The sequence below is a fragment of the Amphimedon queenslandica genome, unplaced genomic scaffold (genome assembly GCF_000090795.2).
Source record: "Amphimedon queenslandica unplaced genomic scaffold, v1.1 AMPQUscaffold_13499, whole genome shotgun sequence".
In the NCBI taxonomy this organism is placed as follows: Eukaryota; Metazoa; Porifera; class Demospongiae; order Haplosclerida; family Niphatidae; genus Amphimedon; species Amphimedon queenslandica.
In genome coordinates, this window is record NW_003546265.1 from 283297 (window position 1) to 300958 (window position 17662).

The 17662-nt window shown below is 35.1% G+C and overlaps 3 protein-coding genes across 4 annotated transcripts; all 3 read right to left on the bottom strand.

Moving 5' to 3' along the window:
• Positions 1–17: 17 nt before the first annotated feature.
• On the bottom strand, positions 18–4641 carry LOC100641540 (leucine-rich repeat-containing protein C10orf11 homolog). The gene is made up of 8 exons (XM_003384209.3): positions 4478–4641; positions 3887–4059; positions 3261–3361; positions 2128–2257; positions 1660–1799; positions 990–1116; positions 506–599; positions 18–372 (listed from the first exon to the last, which is right to left on the bottom strand). Exons 1-8 carry the CDS (start codon positions 4596–4598, stop codon positions 293–295), a joined length of 966 nt encoding a protein of 321 aa, XP_003384257.1. The 5' UTR covers positions 4599–4641; the 3' UTR covers positions 18–292.
• A 73-nt stretch (positions 4642–4714) lies between these two features.
• Positions 4715–15337, bottom strand: LOC100641667 (Golgi-specific brefeldin A-resistance guanine nucleotide exchange factor 1-like). Its single transcript, XM_019993305.1, has 34 exons — positions 15199–15337; positions 15085–15151; positions 14814–14936; positions 14452–14570; positions 14163–14271; positions 13527–13630; positions 12969–13255; positions 12689–12871; positions 12293–12425; positions 12128–12226; positions 11974–12066; positions 11794–11895; positions 10811–11230; positions 10547–10749; positions 10374–10497; positions 10147–10275; positions 10006–10088; positions 9847–9910; positions 9230–9405; positions 8361–8708; positions 8054–8198; positions 7856–7927; positions 7682–7797; positions 7553–7627; positions 7281–7470; positions 7086–7229; positions 6756–6896; positions 6556–6659; positions 6196–6433; positions 6018–6149; positions 5712–5924; positions 5470–5565; positions 5209–5413; positions 4715–5033 (listed from the first exon to the last, which is right to left on the bottom strand). The coding sequence occupies exons 1-34, from the start codon at positions 15310–15312 to the stop codon at positions 4807–4809; spliced, it is 5178 nt and encodes a 1725-aa protein (XP_019848864.1). The 5' UTR covers positions 15313–15337; the 3' UTR covers positions 4715–4806.
• A 282-nt stretch (positions 15338–15619) lies between these two features.
• LOC109580285 (deleted in malignant brain tumors 1 protein-like) lies at positions 15620–17656 on the bottom strand. Of its 2 annotated transcripts, XM_019993313.1 has the most exons (6): positions 16717–17656; positions 16533–16666; positions 16278–16491; positions 16079–16221; positions 15964–16023; positions 15620–15917 (listed from the first exon to the last, which is right to left on the bottom strand). In XM_019993313.1, the coding sequence occupies exons 2-6, from the start codon at positions 16633–16635 to the stop codon at positions 15691–15693; spliced, it is 747 nt and encodes a 248-aa protein (XP_019848872.1). In that variant the 5' UTR covers positions 16636–16666; positions 16717–17656; the 3' UTR covers positions 15620–15690. The 2 variants fall into 2 exon arrangements, with proteins under 2 accessions (XP_019848872.1, XP_019848871.1); XM_019993312.1 differs by lacking the exon at positions 16717–17656 and having other exon boundaries at positions 16533–16709.
• Between the last annotated feature and the right edge of the window lie 6 nt (positions 17657–17662).

Sequence of the window (17662 nt, forward strand, 5' to 3'; positions counted from 1 at the left end):
TAGTATTAAATTATATATAATACACACTACATATATATGAATATATGTATCAATACAAAAATAAGAATGGAATGAAAAGAGTCATATATACTATAACATCGATAAATAATAATACACAATAATCAGTTAATAATAAATTAATAATAATAATAGTAATAATAATAATAATACGATGATGAATAAACTGCAGGTTTTTATGCTAGTAATATTACTCATCATTAAGACACACGAGAGAAGGAAGAGAGAAATAGTTAGATAAAGAAGAAGCATAGGAAGAAGAAATCACAAGATATCATAAGTGATGATTACGTATAAATCTATTCCCTTCAGAATGCTTCCCATAATATACGTATTTACACTGTCCATAGACACCTAAAAATAACAATTAAAAATAACAATAAATAACTTATAATTTTTTTAATATTTACATTTACCTCTAAAAATAGCAATAAATTATAAAAATAACAATAAATAATTGATATTATTTTCAATACTTTACTAGTACCTCTATGTTGTCCCACAACATCTCGTGATGCTGGTAAAGGATTGAAACCACTGGGAACATCTTCTGAAGATTTCTTTAACTTCTTCTTAGATTCCTAAACAATTTCAACACAGGCAACTTCATAAAAACACACACAAATACATCCAAGAACATTAACATCATAATTGTACAAACACACACACACACAAACACACATATACGTGTACATTAATGTTCAATTAAAGGAGTATTATAGTCACAACATTACAAGATGGTACTTCACAATTCAACTGTAACTTTGGCAAACAGCCACCAAAAACAGGATACGCAATTCACTTGCCATTACAAGATGCAACGTGAATGATTACAAACAAACAAACAAACATCACAAAACAGTATTTATAATGATATCCATCCTTCATACAAACAATGTTAACATAGACATATAAGATAAGATAATAAATGTATCACTATGTATAATGAATGATATAATTGATATTCTTACTATTGAGTCTGTGGGTCTGACTACTCTCATGAAGGCTCCGACTCTCTGTGCCTCTTTCCTCTCCTCTGACGTGACGAAACTCGAATCCAAGAAAGTTAACTTTGGCAAACGATGTAAAACAAAATACCTAATAATAATAATAATAATAATTTTTGTCTTTCTTTCGGGTTCTCCCTCTCCTCCTTTCTATACATTTCCTCTCTTTTTGTTGCCCTTTTCTCTCATAATAATAATAATAATAATAATAATAATAATAATAATAATAATAATAATAATAATAATAATAATAATAATAATAATAGTATAATCATAACAAGTAAAAATAACGATAATAATAAAGAACATAATGTACAAATTAATACGAAGAATTGTACAAATCGTAATGAGAATGCACATGATTCTCATGTTTTTTAGCATATAAGTTGTACAATTCTTCTTATACATGTACATATACAATTCTTCTTGTACAATACATACTATATACATGTACATATACATGTACATATACATGTACATGTATATGTACATGTACAAGTGCATGTACATGTACATATACATGCACTTGTACATGTAGTAACAATTACACATGTATACATGTACATGTACAATTCTTGTACATACTATATACATGTACACATACATAGTACATAAGAAACCTTATTATCCTTACCTATAGTGCTGGTAGTCTTCATCATCATGTCCAGACTGTAGTATCTCGTGTGGGCAGGCCCTGTTACCAAGGAGACTCAGATACTTCAAAGATGGACACTGCTTCTCTAACGTGGACAGTAAGCTCTCAGTATCTATGATGTGTTGATTAGGAACGTTAAGAAATAACAATCCAACCCAAAGGTCGGAAATAGAGTAGCACATAATTATATTACATACATGTAACTATAAACACTAACTGAACTAGACGTCATAAATACATTATGCACATCATGTACATATATCAGATTATTGACAGTAATTATGGAACGTTGTGCAGGACAGATATGCAGTCAAAATAAGACCAAAAAGAGGAAATAGCAATTATTAATAATCAATGGCAATTGATGTCTAATTCCAGGAACCCACTACAAATGTATACTTGAGCTACAGTTATGACTGGAATGTTGTTATTGCAATGTAAGGATATCTGATTCTTGTTCAGAGTGAGGGTATGCAGGCGTGGTAGGTGTGGCAGTGACAGAGCAGCATCGGTTAAATCATTGTTGTCCAACACAAGCTCTTCTAATACTTTGAAATTCTCTAATCCGTCCAGTGATCTAGTGAGAAGGGAAAGGGTTAGAGTAACACGTTATAAACTAAAAATTTACATTTTTAACATGTAAAATCTACACAGGGTTTCCCACAAAGCATGCTAAGTAAGCTAAACAGCATGAGTTTCATGAGCTGACAAGCACTACAATACAATATATGGCTTTTGGATCAACTTTAAAAATTCGCAAAAATCCAATTTTGATTGGAATCAGCTCAAACTTGCTACACAACATAAGAACATGTATGTGTATCAGAAAATGTTACAAAAACGGCAAATTCCCTCCTAGTCAATTTTGGTGAAATTTGGTCAAAATCCCTGTACTATAGTACAGGGACTTTGATCCAATTTTTGAGAAACTTTAAAAATTCATAAAAAATCCAATTTTGATCGGAATCAGCTCAAACTTGCTACACAACATAAGAACATGTATATGCATCAAAAGAAATTATAAAAATGGTAAATTCTCTCCTAGTCAATTTTGGTAAAATTTGGCCAAAGACCCCGTACTATTATATTACAGGGACCTCAGCCTTGCAAAATGTCCTCATTAAGGAGTCCTTGTTTATAAAGGAGTCCTTATCATAAAGGTGTTACATGTACATGTATATACATTTGATGTGTTTTGTTGTTTTAGTGTTGACCACAACAGTCCGACCCACTATAGCATTTTACAATTTATAGCGTATAAAAGGACACTGGGATTCGAGGTGCATTCAGGTAGGCTTTGTAGTACTAATCTCTGGTCTAATGTCAATTCTGATATACGACAATTTTTGGAAAGGGTAAAACCCTGCATTAAAAATTATGAAGTCCTATACCAATAATAACTTTAATAATTATTATTATTGTTAATTTTTGAAAATGTAGGATTCAACCAGCCAGCCCTTTCAATGGTAAACTATAAAAATCCACTAAAAAGATGCTGATAACTATATTAAAATCCTTGAAAAACCTACATGCACGGAGATTATGAATTCGACCATTATTATTATCATCTCATAAATTACTTTAGTCTATTGTATGATAGATCAAGTCGCTGTGCAGTCAGACCAAACTTCTCACACAAATGAGATGGAATGGATTCTACATCTTCACCAGTAAAAGCAACCTGGAGAGGGAAAGAGAGAGAGAGGAGAGAAAGAAAGGGAGAGAGAGAAAGGAAGAGAGAAGGAGAGAGAGGAGAGTAAGAAAGGGAGAGAGGGGGGGGATAGTGTGTGGGAGGGTATATATTAATGATGCTGTCAAAATTTAATAAGATAATAAAGTACATGAAAGGGCATTGACAGCTTTCAGTGTAGTGATTGCTAGACAAACTACATTACAATAGGACAGTAGATGTACACAACAGTATCATAACACATAATGAATCAGTATAACCCTTTATAAGATAAAGGGTATTACCAAGAGTACATTAAGGGTTTGGTATTACACATATATATATGTACATGTACATTATTGACAGCTGCAGATTTACATTCAGGAGGGAATACAAACAATTATCCACATAACAAAATCAAACATCAGAAGAAGAGGGGGACTATTATAAAGAGGGAGAGAGAGAGAGGGAGAAAAACCAATCACACTAACAAAGCAGCTGCTATACAGCAGTGAAGAGAAGGAAAGAGACACTAACTTGATTCACATCCTCCATTGTTGTCTCTACTCCTGTATCTCTACCAATGCTTGGAGAAGGCTGTGATCTCGTATCATCCTGTCCGTTAGGTAATCCCGAGTCTTTCCTCTTTTTAGGAGATGATGAGCTTAAATTCCGAGAGAACAAAGCTTCAGCTGATGCCATGGATCCTCCTATCACACAAGACATAACTGTCTTAATCTCTCTCTTTGTCACATATGCGTATAAAATCTCTAACTTAGAGAGCAAGCTTTGTTAACGTATTTATATAACAGTGCATCTTAAACACACCCAAAGATAAACAGCTAATGAGTCTTAACATCACAATTCAATTAGGAGTCATCTATTTTAGTTAACACCCTTGTATGTCTTGTAAGATGATAACAAGAGGCCTTGTTGACACCTTCAGCCCAATACAACAAACTGTGAATGATGCTACAAGTTAAAATACTCTTTAAATGCACATTATAAAGTTAATGGATCGCGTATAATAGCTCGAAACAACGTAGGTGTTCTCTTAGGGCTTTAATAACGGCCAGTTGGGACTCTTTTGTTTAAAAATCTAAATCAGCGAATGCCAGAGGACATTACCTCTTGTTCTGTTAGGCTGCTGGTTAGTCTTATCCGCCTCTATAAGAACAAATTCCTCACAGGAAGAAGACCCACCATCATTTTCCAGCTTTGTTGCTGAAGGAGGAGGAGGCGTAGCCATCACACAAGAATTTCCACTTCTGAGATCTGGCTATAGCTCATTAATATTCATGAGGTATCATGACTCGACGCATGCGCAGTAGGACTGTCTGCAAAAAACTTGTTAAATAACAATCATTTAATGATTTAAATTCTAATACCAATTAATTCTCCTAAATATATTCAATCAGTGAATAATAATAATAATGAACACAATAGTTTATTTTGAATCATTCCGTTGAGGATGGAGTTATATTGCCCGACCTTGGACAATCTAAAGATGTGCTATTAGTATTATTATTATTATTAATAACAATAGCAGCTGCTTGTGTGATACTGGGAGGAGAGGAAGAGGGAGGGAGAGGGGGAGAGGGAGGGTTAGGGGATGTTGGCACTAGTGTTGGGGTTGGCAGTGGAGGGTGTATCACTAGTATCGGAAAACTGCTTCCATCATCGCCTGCAGTATATAAAAGAATAAAATAAAAATGGCTGAGTGCTTTTAGTGGTTAGACGGTTTAAAATAGTGGCATAAGTTTAGACAATAAATAGAGAAAATATTAACAAAATTACAAATGAAAGGATTGCATATTATAATCATTGTATATATATTTTAAATATGTGTTTTGACTAACTAGGGCTCTGAGATAAAGGAGATGAAGATGGAGAAACGTCACTCTGTGTGGGGCTGGTTGGTTTTGGGCGTGGCTGTTCTATAACAGGAGAAGAGGATGGTATGACAACAGTAGGTATCGACTCCGGAAATAAAACGGAAAGAAACTGAGGCAAGAACCTTTCAACTCTCTTCCAGGTGACAGTCCAGAGCTGATTATTAGTCTCCTAAATTATTATTATTATTATTATTATTATTATTATTATCATCATCATCATCATACCTCTTCTTGAGTTGGAGGGGACGTTCCCACATACAGAACTCCTTGCGTCACCATCACTAGCAACATGTTCTTTAGGGACTCAGGTATAGCCTCAGGCTATAGCAAACAAAAGTAAATCACTTAGCATACCACTCCTCTCCCTCTTTCCCCTTCTCCACCCCCTCTCTCTTCCCACAAACTATCCTCAAATTTTTACTTAGCATGAATATCTCTCCCTCCCCCTCCCTCTCTCTTCCTCTTACTAATAGTTCAGATCCCTCAATGTGCATGTAACGATCCATAGTGTCCAGTATACCAACCCAGAGATCAGTAAAATTATCAAGCGAGGAGATAAGCTGGAGTCTCTGTAGGAACACTTTACAAAGAAGGTTACAGGCTCTCATTTGACCTTCCTCAATGTCCGGATTATGACTATCATCTTCCTCTATGAGACGACTTAGCATTGGAAAGAAAACCTAAAATTATATAATAATTGCCTTTATTTGTTAAATTTTTATATAAGACCCAAAGCAGTACACGTGTACAAGTACAAGTAACTGATAAGCTACCTCAAGGAAGCAAGCCTCCCAGTCCAGAGCAGTGAGTGACTGAAGAGTCTGTGCCAGCAGCTCCCTCTGCAGATAAGCAATGGACGCCTGCCGGACGTTCTTACGAGGATCACAACACATTCTAGCCACACCCTAAAGGGGAGGAGTCACCATCATCATAATATTTATTAATTATTACTTCTAATAGCGGACACCAGCACACATTCCACATATGGCTCACACCTGCTCCAGTATCACTGATAATACCCTCATTATTAAATACACTAGTCGTCCGATGGTATAAAGTATCCAATAGATCAAGTAGTCTTAGGGCACAGTGAGCGTACGAGCGATCAGGGGGCGGGGCCCTTTGCTGCCTTGTTAGATACTGGTCGTGACTAATGGAAGATTTCACACTAGTTACTTCTGATAGTAGCCTAACAAAGGAAACACACATGAAGACATGTACATGTAAATATACATGTACATGTATATATGAGTATTTTAAGTGCATGTACATGTACATATACATGTACATGTACATGTACATGTATTGTACCTGACAGTCTTTAGACAAGTAGTGAAATTATTAGCATTCACTAGCTGTTCTTCCCTAATGATGTATGATAGCACATCACATGCTATGAAGAATGACTCAGGATCCTAGAAATAATAATTAAATTTATAATATTTCTCCTCCAAGGCATAAATTGTAAACCGTCTCTTCTAATGGAAGTAGTTTAATAGTTGGTTCATTACTTGGGGTGGTAGGGTGTCTTCAACTAAAAGATCAAAGCAGTTAATGTTGATACTGGTGGAGCTACGCTGTCTCTGTATAACTACCCAGTCTTTACCAGCTGTAGGAGAATTAGCGCCCCCGCCAGGTTGACTCTCATAATCCTACAATAAAGAACAAAGAGATGTCCTTAAATAACAGTCCCAGGCTTCTACTGTACATTCCCTATCTTTAATTCCCACACAGTATTTCTATTAGAAGGTTTTCCAATTACAATTTGAGGATATTATGGTAATAGAAATGTGTATATACATCATGCAACAGTGATATGTGTAATAAGGCTATCATCTTACAGTGGTTTCATTGCCTTCTTCAGTAGCAGCAGTGATAGTTGGATTAGTAGCAGAAAGATTAGAATATGTACTCGTGCATGTGGCAGTGAATTCTAATAAGGAGAAGACTGTTAGCCAATCCATGTAACTGCTAAGATAATTAGCCTATTATATAATTTATATAAAATTATTGATGATATTCTGTGCCGTGTGTACTTGTGATCGCATTAATATTCCTAGCCCTCGGCCGATTTGTCTTTGAAATGATCTGTGAGATACAAGAGCAGCTGGTTTCAATAGTAATAAAGACCGTAGTGCCGCCAGTACACTCTGCCTTGTGTTCTCTTTGTGTAGCAACCTTATTGACAGCTGGAGGAGGGACACACCTATCCTCTCCCTCAACCTCCTACAAAACAACAACAACAACAACAACAACAATATAATAATAATAATAATAATGATGATGATAATAATAATAATAAGCTTACCTGCATGGAAGGTCTGATAATAATATTGCAGTCAAGTGATTTAAAACATCTTCTAGGAATATATTTACCCTATCCCTAGTTAATTAATTATTAATAATTATTAGTAGTTATTAAAAGTTATTAACTGACCTGTTGGCTAGAGTGACTGTCATTAATAATTCTAAAAAGAAGATTGCACTCTCTTCATCAAACCCAGTCCCAAGAGTGTTATGAACATCAGGACCATGTGATTGGAATATCAGTGCCTATAATCCCATCATCATGTGATCATCATGTGACCATCATGTGACTAGTAATACATACCTTTATTAATTCAGCCAGTGACTCCTCATTGAGGAACTTGCTGTCACTGAAAAGCAGCTGACACCCACAGTCCTACATGTAGATGTACATTATAGAGTGAATGGGTATTACGTAATAGTACTTCATTACTTATAATAAATAAATATATAAATATGAATGTTGTTAAGAGTGTTATCATAGCAGTACATTTGTACTTACATCTATCCATTTCACTAAAGCGTTCCTTTGCTTTACTTCGCTCGGTGACAGTGACTTCAGTGCGGACTGTGTTGATACTGATGCTTCTCCTGCTAGTAGCCAGTAGTTTACTGAAAAGAATGAGCTCAGTATACTGGAGTCATGTCTAAGGAGAGATACCAATGATACTGAATATAGAAAGGAAAATAATTGTATGTACTATAGTAGTATATTAATAATAATAATAAGGAGAAGCTATAAGTATAATGTACATGTACATGTAAAATAATTTAATTTTGACTACCATATAATATATTAATTATTGTACCTAACGGTAGGGGCCTCCTCAGCATATAAAGACACAGACCCAGCTGGATTAATGAAATCAGGTATTGTTACCATACTCTCTGGTAACAGTCTTGCTCTATATAAACACATCAGACAATCTAGAATGTTCTTCCAGCCCTCCCTGAGGAGGTTCCCGTGACGATGAGCAAGAGAGAGCATGGTTTGAAGGGAGAGGTGAGCTTTAGTGTCAGTTGTGAGGGTGAGGGTGACAGACTGGGAGAGGGGAGGGTCGTGGTGGCTCAGAAGAGAGGAGAACTTGCTCAGGGATATGACGAGATTGTCAAAGACCTCATGCTGCTCATAATGGGCAGCCACAATTGAGCATTGCCTGTGGAAAGAGATGGACATGGACATCAGAATTCATCAAATCTATTTATCTGATGCATATACATGTTCTTATGTTGTGTAGAAAGTTTGAGCTGATTCCGATTAAAATTGGATTTTTTTACAAATTTTTAAAACTTGCTCCAAAATGGGGCCCAAGTCCCTGTACTATAGTACAGGGATTTTGGCCAAAATTTCGTCAAAAATGAAAAGTAGAGAATTCTTTGTTTTTATAATTTTATCTGATGCATATACATGTACTTATGTTGTGTAGCAAGTTTGAGCTAATTCCAATCAAAATTGGATTTTTTATGAATTTTTAAACTTGCTCCAAAATCGGACCAAAATCCCTGTACTATAGTACAGGGATTTTTGCCAAATTTTGTCAAAAATAAAAAGTAGAGAATTCTTCGTTTTTATAATTTTTTCTGATGCATATACATATTCTTACATTGTGTAGAAAGTTTGAGCTGATTTTGACCATATTTAGATTTTTTACGGATTTTAAATCACTACATGACTAACTTGTATCCGTTGGTTATTTTATCATAAAGATTTGAATGAGGCGGCCAGTTCTCCAGAGCACAGGATAGAGCAGCTGCTACTGATCCCCACAATAAGAGGAAGACGTCTTGATCATACTCATGAGTGGATACCTCGTAATAAAGACTCTTATTAGTACTAGCATGACGTAATAAAACCTAATAAAAATAAATAAATAGTAATTATTATTATTATTATTAAAAAAAAAAAAATAATAATAATAATAATAATAAATAAATAAATATAAAAAAAAAAAAATATATATATATATATAAATAATATATATGTATATACATGGTGTGTGTATATGCATGTAAATAAAAAATAAAAAATTTATAAATAAATTATATAATAAATAAATAAATAAAAAATATAAATAGATAAATAAAATAAAAAATATATAAGTAAATAAAAAAAATAAAATGAAAAATAAAAAAATAAATAGATAAAATAAAAAAATATAAATAAATAAAAAATATAAAAATAAATAAATAAATAATATATAAATAATAAATAAATAAATAAAATAAAAATAAAATAAATTAATCAATAAAATAAGAAAATAAATGAATAAAAAAAAAAAGATAGTTAAATCTTGCCTTCCATTCGTAGCCTTCCTTGACTGCTCCATGATGTTCTGAAGGTAATATAATCTCAGTTGTTCTATTGTAAAAAGTTTATAATTAATTAAGCCATGCCCAGTCTCCTCCCACATATTAAATGTAATAATATTAAAGACTCATGCAGTCTCCTCCTACCTTATTGAATGATATATCTCTGTCAATAATTCTCTAGGGAAATCCTTATTATTATTCATACCTCGACGAGACCTTATGAATTCCTAAAAGATAAAAACATGTAGACTATTGTAGGCGTGACTATAAATAATGTACGAGTACCTCTAGTGACATCTTTTGCTTGAGTCTTGGGTTGTGAAGGTCAGTATTGAGCATCATAATGGCATAGCAAAGGACAAATATAGAATCTTGGTTTGCAAACATGGTCGCCAAACCACTTTCATTGCAACTCTATGAAAATAAAGAATGAAAAATTAAAATAATAATAATAATAATAATAATAATAATAATAATAATGCTATATTTATAATGAATGGATCTCTAATTACTAGCCAGTGGGCAGAGAATTTTTCAAATATTCCAGAAATTACAGGGGCCTCCCCAGGGAGACGAAAAGACTCTAAAAATTCTCTGATAGCCTCAACAAGGCTGACAGAATGAAACTTGAAACTCCTAAAAGAGAGAGAGAGAGAAATAAAATTAATAAAGTACATGCACTTACTTAATAAATGCAACCAATATCTCTGTGTTCCTTCTATCCCCAAGGTAATCTCCCAACATTTGTTTGTTGATAGAGGGGTTGTCGTGAAGAAATGTAGCGACTTCCACAGGATCAAGAGGAGTTTGAAGGACTCCCTGCTCCATTAAGAAGGATATACCACGTGACGGTTTCTGATTAAACTGCTCTGTACCAGCAGTGATCAACTAAAAGATAATAAATACATTTATATAATATACATGTATACTAGTACAAAAGACCTGTTACCTTTTTCAATTGACGTGCTTTCAATAGTTCAGAGAGAGTCCCTGGGGAGGGAGAGAGGGGAAGGCTAAGGTGCTTCCTTTCCTCCTCCTCCTCTTCCTCTTTGAGGAGGTTAGGTTCTGATATAGCTCCACCCACCTCCTCCCCTCCATTCAGACTGATATCCGGTGCCTGCTGCTTAGCGGAGGAGAATATGATCCCGGCGGATGAATTAACACTGACTCCTTCATTACAATCAGCTGGAACTTTCCCTCCATTTTTAGCACCCACCCTATTAGTATCCCGATCATTGGTATCGTTATTATTATTATCAGTAGTGGTGGTGGTGCTGGCTGATTCCAGTGATAGTATCATTGCCAGTAGTGTGTCCAGTGCTAATATGTTGGTTGATGATATGGTGTGATAAGAACTGGGAAATGCTTGCTGTGCAGAGAAAAAAAACATAATAAAACGTACAGTTCAAACTTGATACATAACGTAAGTGCATGTACACATACATTGTATATGCATCAGAAAAAATTATAAAAATTCAGAATTCTCTAATTTTCATTTTTGAACAAAATTTTAGCAAAGTTCCTGTAATACAGTACAAGGACTTTGGTCCGATTTTGGAGCAACTTTAAAAATTCGTAAAAAATTCAATTTTGATCGGAATCGGTTCAAACTTTCTACACAACATAAGAACATGTATATGTATCAGAAAAAATTATAAAAATGAAGAATTCTCCACTTTTCATTTTTGATGAAATTTGGCCAAAATCCCTGTACTATAGTACAGGGACTTTGGTCCGATTTTGGAGCAACTTAAAAAATTCGTAAAAAATTCAATTTTGATCGGAATCAGTTCAAACTTTCTACACAACATAAGAACATGTATATGTATCAGAAAAAATTATAAAAATGAAGAATTCTCCACTTTTCATTTTTGGTAAAATACCCTGTACTACAGTACGCAGGGTAGCTGTATCAGCTGATGGTTGTGATACCTTGGCAAGTAGTTTGCTCAATCTCTCGCACACATTAGTGCAGTAAGTACTGCAGTCATAGTTAACGTATAGCTCTGATACGAAATTACGGATGTGACAAAACTAAAGAAAATAAGAGAGACATAAAAATATATTAAAATGTCACAATCTCATGTACAACAAAAATGTAGTCTCTCTCACTTGTATGAGGCACTCTAGTGTTAGCTCTTGTCTGCCTGCCTGTAGTCTTGACTGATCCAACTGTATCGTTTGCATTAGCTTATTAAGGAACCACTGAGAGAGAGAGGGAGAGGGAGAGAGAAGCATTTAATGACCTGTATATGCCTTTCTTTACCTCCAGTTGTAGTTTAAGATGATGGCGATTTGAATCAAAAAGAAGAAAACAGTTCCTCAGAGAGCGACCGAAAACATCAACGGATTCGTGCTTTAGCAACTAATAAAACAAAAAATGTAACACAAAATAAAATAAAATATGTATTTCGTAAAGTTGCTCATTTACAGTAAGTAAATGATGGCAGAGTCCGTCTTGCATGAGAACCCTCAGCGATTTAATGTCCCCAAGACTCTTCCCTCCACACTCCAGCATAACTGTCACCAAATCCAATCCAATGCATATCACACGAGTGTCATTCCTTATGGAGGAAAGGGAGAGAGAGAGAGAGAGAGGGGGGAGGGAGAGAGGAGGTTATATGATTAAATAAAAGAGATTGATGGACACAGGTTCAAATACATCAATAGTGTTTCATTCCAGCTGTCAAAACTTTCGAAAAAGCACAAGTAATGCTTTATAGAAATTGGTGCATTTTTCCAGGTGCTCATAACTCAAGAATCATAATGATTATAGGAATTAAAGGACTATATACTGTACATGTAGTACATACAGTAACAGACTCACCTGTCTTTAGGATTAATAATGGAAATGAGAAACCTCAGGACTTCTCTAACACAAGGCATACTGTGAGGAGACTTCTCTCTCTCATCTCCTCCCCCTCCTCCTACTGGACCAGCAAAATGGACACCTCTTGCTGTCGTGAATGTACTGCCAGTAGGAGCAGTAGGACTATCACCATTTGGAGAACTATTGTAAGAGAGAGAAGAAGAAATATTATGAATATACATCATACATACATGTATGTGTGGATTAAATTAAAGATGAAAGACAGCTGCTCCCTTACTTTGTTAATGAAGTATCAGGTGATTCACTTGACAATGAAGAGACATCCTCCCTCTCCCTCCCTCCTCCTCCTCCTCCTGTCTTACCCTCTTCATCAGACAGACCATTCCTCTCTCCTTCATCCTCTCCCTCTCTCTTAGCCTCCTCCCCTTCTGCTACCCCATTAATGGAGTCAGTCTCCTGTACTACTACTGACTGCTCTGATTGCAGCTGCTGCTGGCCCGCCTTCTCTTCCTTAGCATTGTAACTAGTAGAGTCCAATACAGGGCCACTACTATAGGCCACCACCTAATGTACATACAATAGTATACCAATACTGTAAGTATTACATTTAGTGAGGATGTACATGTACATGTACGTATAACTGAAATGCCATCATGACAATGACAACAGAATATTTCCATAATATAATCAATAAGCCATTGATTAAATAAACACTGGACAGCTTATTAAAGATATGGAATTGATGAAAGGAAAGAGGGAGAGTCCAATAAATAAGCAGCTGCTATATTTAGCCATAATGGGAGCATGCATGTACATGTACTGTCTATGAAGATACCTTCATTTCATTGTCAGTGGGTGTGTCCTCAACGAGTGAGAGATTACTAAATAAGAGACGGACCATTTCAGTTAGTATATTCTCAGCAAAACAACGCAACAGCTCTAAAGGGTTAAAAATAAAAGTTGAAACCATGTTATCCAAGGTGTCAGTTGCTACTGGCAACATGTCTACTGTACATGTATACCTGCCAATCTTATAATAAAGTATACTAGTGAAGTAGATCAAAGGAGCCGCTAGGTCTGCTACTTGTGACAGCAGACCTGCCACAGTCACAGGTCTGCTATTTCACAGCTGGCAATTTTTGAGAACATAAGCTAAAATAAAACCAGCCACTTTGAGCCATAATGCACATGTTCATTGGCACAAGACAAAAAAATTGGCTGGCCATAAAATCACTAAAAAGTAAGTATAATTCTCGCCATCCAAATCACCAGCTGCTAATGTATTCCATACACACAGTAAGAGTACTGCGTGTATTGTATGTGAGGTACCTGTAATAGTGTTTAGTGAGGTACTTGTATCGCAATGGATGGTACCTCTATCGTATTTAACGGTACCTTTATGGTACCGAACTATGAAACCTGTATTGCATTGTAGGGTAGGCGTGTCACTTTATTGTGTGGGCGTATGTACCTGATAGCCGTCCTTCAAAACAGATCCTAAAGCAAGACTGCATTATCTCACAGACGCTCTCATTCGTTAATAATCTGCCACCTGGTACTGAGAGCAATGTATTTAATATCTAAATCAATAATAATAATAATAATAATAATAATAAATTACTTGTTTTTGTTATAATAATAATAATTTAATAATAATAAGAAATAAATTACAAACAGACACAACTCAAATAAACAAACAATATCTGCTCTTTCTCTTTCCCTAACATCACTCTCTCTCTCCTTCTCTCTTTATCAGTTACTTTGAGTATTTTCATGAGTACGACTTCATCGCTGGCAGTGCTAGTACCTACGAACCTAGCGTGAGTGACAGCCTCAGCCACTTCACAGATACCATGAGCTGCTTTATCATAAGATGGATCTACATGTACATGAAATAAAAGAAATATAAAAGAATAAAAGAGCTGTAAATAATAGGAACCAGTAAGAGCCTTGCTAAGCTGATAATGATGCTACATTACTCCAAACACCTTTCTACATGTACCCCATTGCATCAAGTGTACTTAATAGTAATACCAACACAAGGGCTGATTCAGAATAATGATATTAGAATATCACTTCTAAAATACCCAGTCTTTAAAAACCCTGTGCCGCTACTAGTTACCTAATAATCCTGAGGCAAGGAACTTATCCAGTGCCCCTATAGCCAGGCCAGTGATTGGGCCAGTTGTCTCTTCATTGATGACCACCGAACAAAATGGACGTACTATATCTAACACACCTATCTCTGTAATAAAAGAGAAAACACGAAAGATTACATCATGTAACGATTAATTTTTGTTGCGCTAAATGAATTTAAAATTAAGAGGATGGCAGGGAAAATATTTAAGTAACAGCTGTACATTATAATAAAGAATAAAAAGGTTAAGTAATACCTTGTGTATGCAGTAGATTGTCTTGCAATAGACATAGGTCATGTATCAATGGATCCTGTATCTCCTCCTATTAATAGACAATGGAACCATATCACTTTATTTATAAAGAGTTACCGAGTTTGATCTACCCATTCCTATCCATCTCCCTCCCCCTCCTCCTCCTCCCCTCAGAGCTGACAGTACTGCAGTTACTTCTCCTTGAACAATGAGCTTGTGTCTTCTCAACATGGCTAGCTCTCTAGGTATAACCACACCCACTCGACACACCTCTTTTAACCACGTCTTGATCTTCTGGATTTTAAATTTATTTATTTATTTAAACTTCACAACTATTGACAGAGTAAAAAGACAAAGAAAGAGAGTAGAAAAATAGCTAAATTGAAGGTATAACCGCATAGCGGAAGACCAGAGATAAAGAGTAAAGAAAATAATAATATTAAAGAGCTAAGTTAGTATAACATTTATCACATGGGCATTTGAAATGAAAAGAGTAGTGCAGAGAGGAGTCAAAATGAATAATAAAATGATCCCAGAATAGATGCAACATAATTACATCGTACAAAAAATACAAAAAGTCTGCTGCACTTCTACTTATTCAGTAGTTGTTTAGTTACAGCAGAAAATATCACAAATAACACTACAACAAACCCTACACTTATTATTGTTATTGTTGTCTTCATTATTATCATTTACTTCAAGAAGTGGTTGCCGTTGCCCTCTTCTCCTCCTACACCAAATGGTAATAATTCTAATGCAGAAACGAGTGATAAAGTAAAGATAAAGGAACAGGATCAAAACCAATGCAGTCACTGCAAGTTTCCCAGGATATAAATCTATTAACAAATAATGCAAAACAGCAAGTCAGTATGAAGTACTTACTTATAGGGGAACAGGCACCCATTTTGTTACCATGATTTGCAGCAGTACCTTTGTCATACTCTGTATAATTATAATCATTAAAAATTTTATTTTATTATTCTGCTAGTAAACTCACTGCAAGTCACATTTAAAATACCATTGTCACATGAGTCAATATTATCATCACAACTTGCACAATCTTTTATGCATTTCTTGAAATCACCATCATTATCACCACAACCATCAGTTTCTTTTATTGATGCAAAAAACGCGTTTGAGCTATATGATCAAGTGAATTAAAATTAATGCTAATAATAACTAAATTGTTAACTTACAATTGTGTACTATAGTCGCGATCAACAAGTGAATTATACCCGAGCTGGTTACAAGCAGTTCGAGCAAAACTTTCAGAGCTAGATCTAGCTTTATTGCAAACCACTCCCCACTTTCCATGACAATAGACTTCAACTATACCTTGACCTGTATAACTACTGTTCACTAGACGTACCATGCCAGAATATGGTGCTCTGTCCCATATTCTAGTAAGATCTTGCAGAAAGCATTACATCAACATAAATAAAGAGACTTACAACATTTTATTTTAATAGTACTATCACTATTACAATTAGAAGGCAAAGCACCAGTTTTATAGCTACACTGCAGTATGACTAAATAATTCTTCTTGCAGGACATATCATAAAATCCAACCTTAAGTTCATCATATCTAAGAATACTATTATCATTGGCAAGTGGCAACATATAGAGTCAACTGACCCATAGTTAAAGTCACTAGATTCACCACCAGTATAGCCTAACTGATGACAGACCACATCAGGAATATAACCATAAGTAGCATCATTATCATCATCAGCATTATCACAAATTGTATTCCAGTGTCCGTTAGGCCACTCCAATTAAATTTATAGTTTCCCCTTGCACACGCGGCACTGACGCGGGCGGGCGCAATTTTAATTATAAGATAAAATATTCATTATTAACATTATTCATTGTTATTAACCACAAAACCATTGCAATCATAGCAAATGCTTTTTGTAATAGATGGCTTCTTTTACATACATTGCGGGTATTTTTTTCATCTGTGAAGGGTTGATCCACAGCACAATACACACAGATAGAAGACCTGCATCTTCATTTGGAATGCATTCTTCACTATTTAAACCAGTAGAAGTGGCAGCACAAGTGACAATATATTTAATATAGTGTCCAAATGAAGTAATAACTGCTACAACTGGCAGGTTAATATCTACATTGTCAAGCATTTCTTTATCACGACCAATAAATGCTGAGTCAAGTTCATATTGGACATCAGTGAGACGAGCTCTTACAGAGTTGGAAAAGAAATCACTAATAGTGTCTTCTTCTTTTGGTACATGAAGAATAGTCCAAGGAAGTAGGATTTTAAATGATGATCTAACAGCCACAGTTATATTAACAAGGTGCAGTGAAGACATAATGTAATAATTCATACACTGATAAGTGATGGTGACTGATTGATAAGACGAGAGACAGAGAAATAAAGAAAGAGATAAAGCTTCAACACTTGTGGGAGAGAGAAAGAGTTTAATTAATAGTGATGAGTTGACGTGACTAGTTGATGACACGAGACTGATAAACTTCAATTGATCAACGATATTAGCGACTCCTCGAGAGTGAGAGGTCTCGTGTACTAATGAGTTGTGAGTTACAACCGGATATTGAT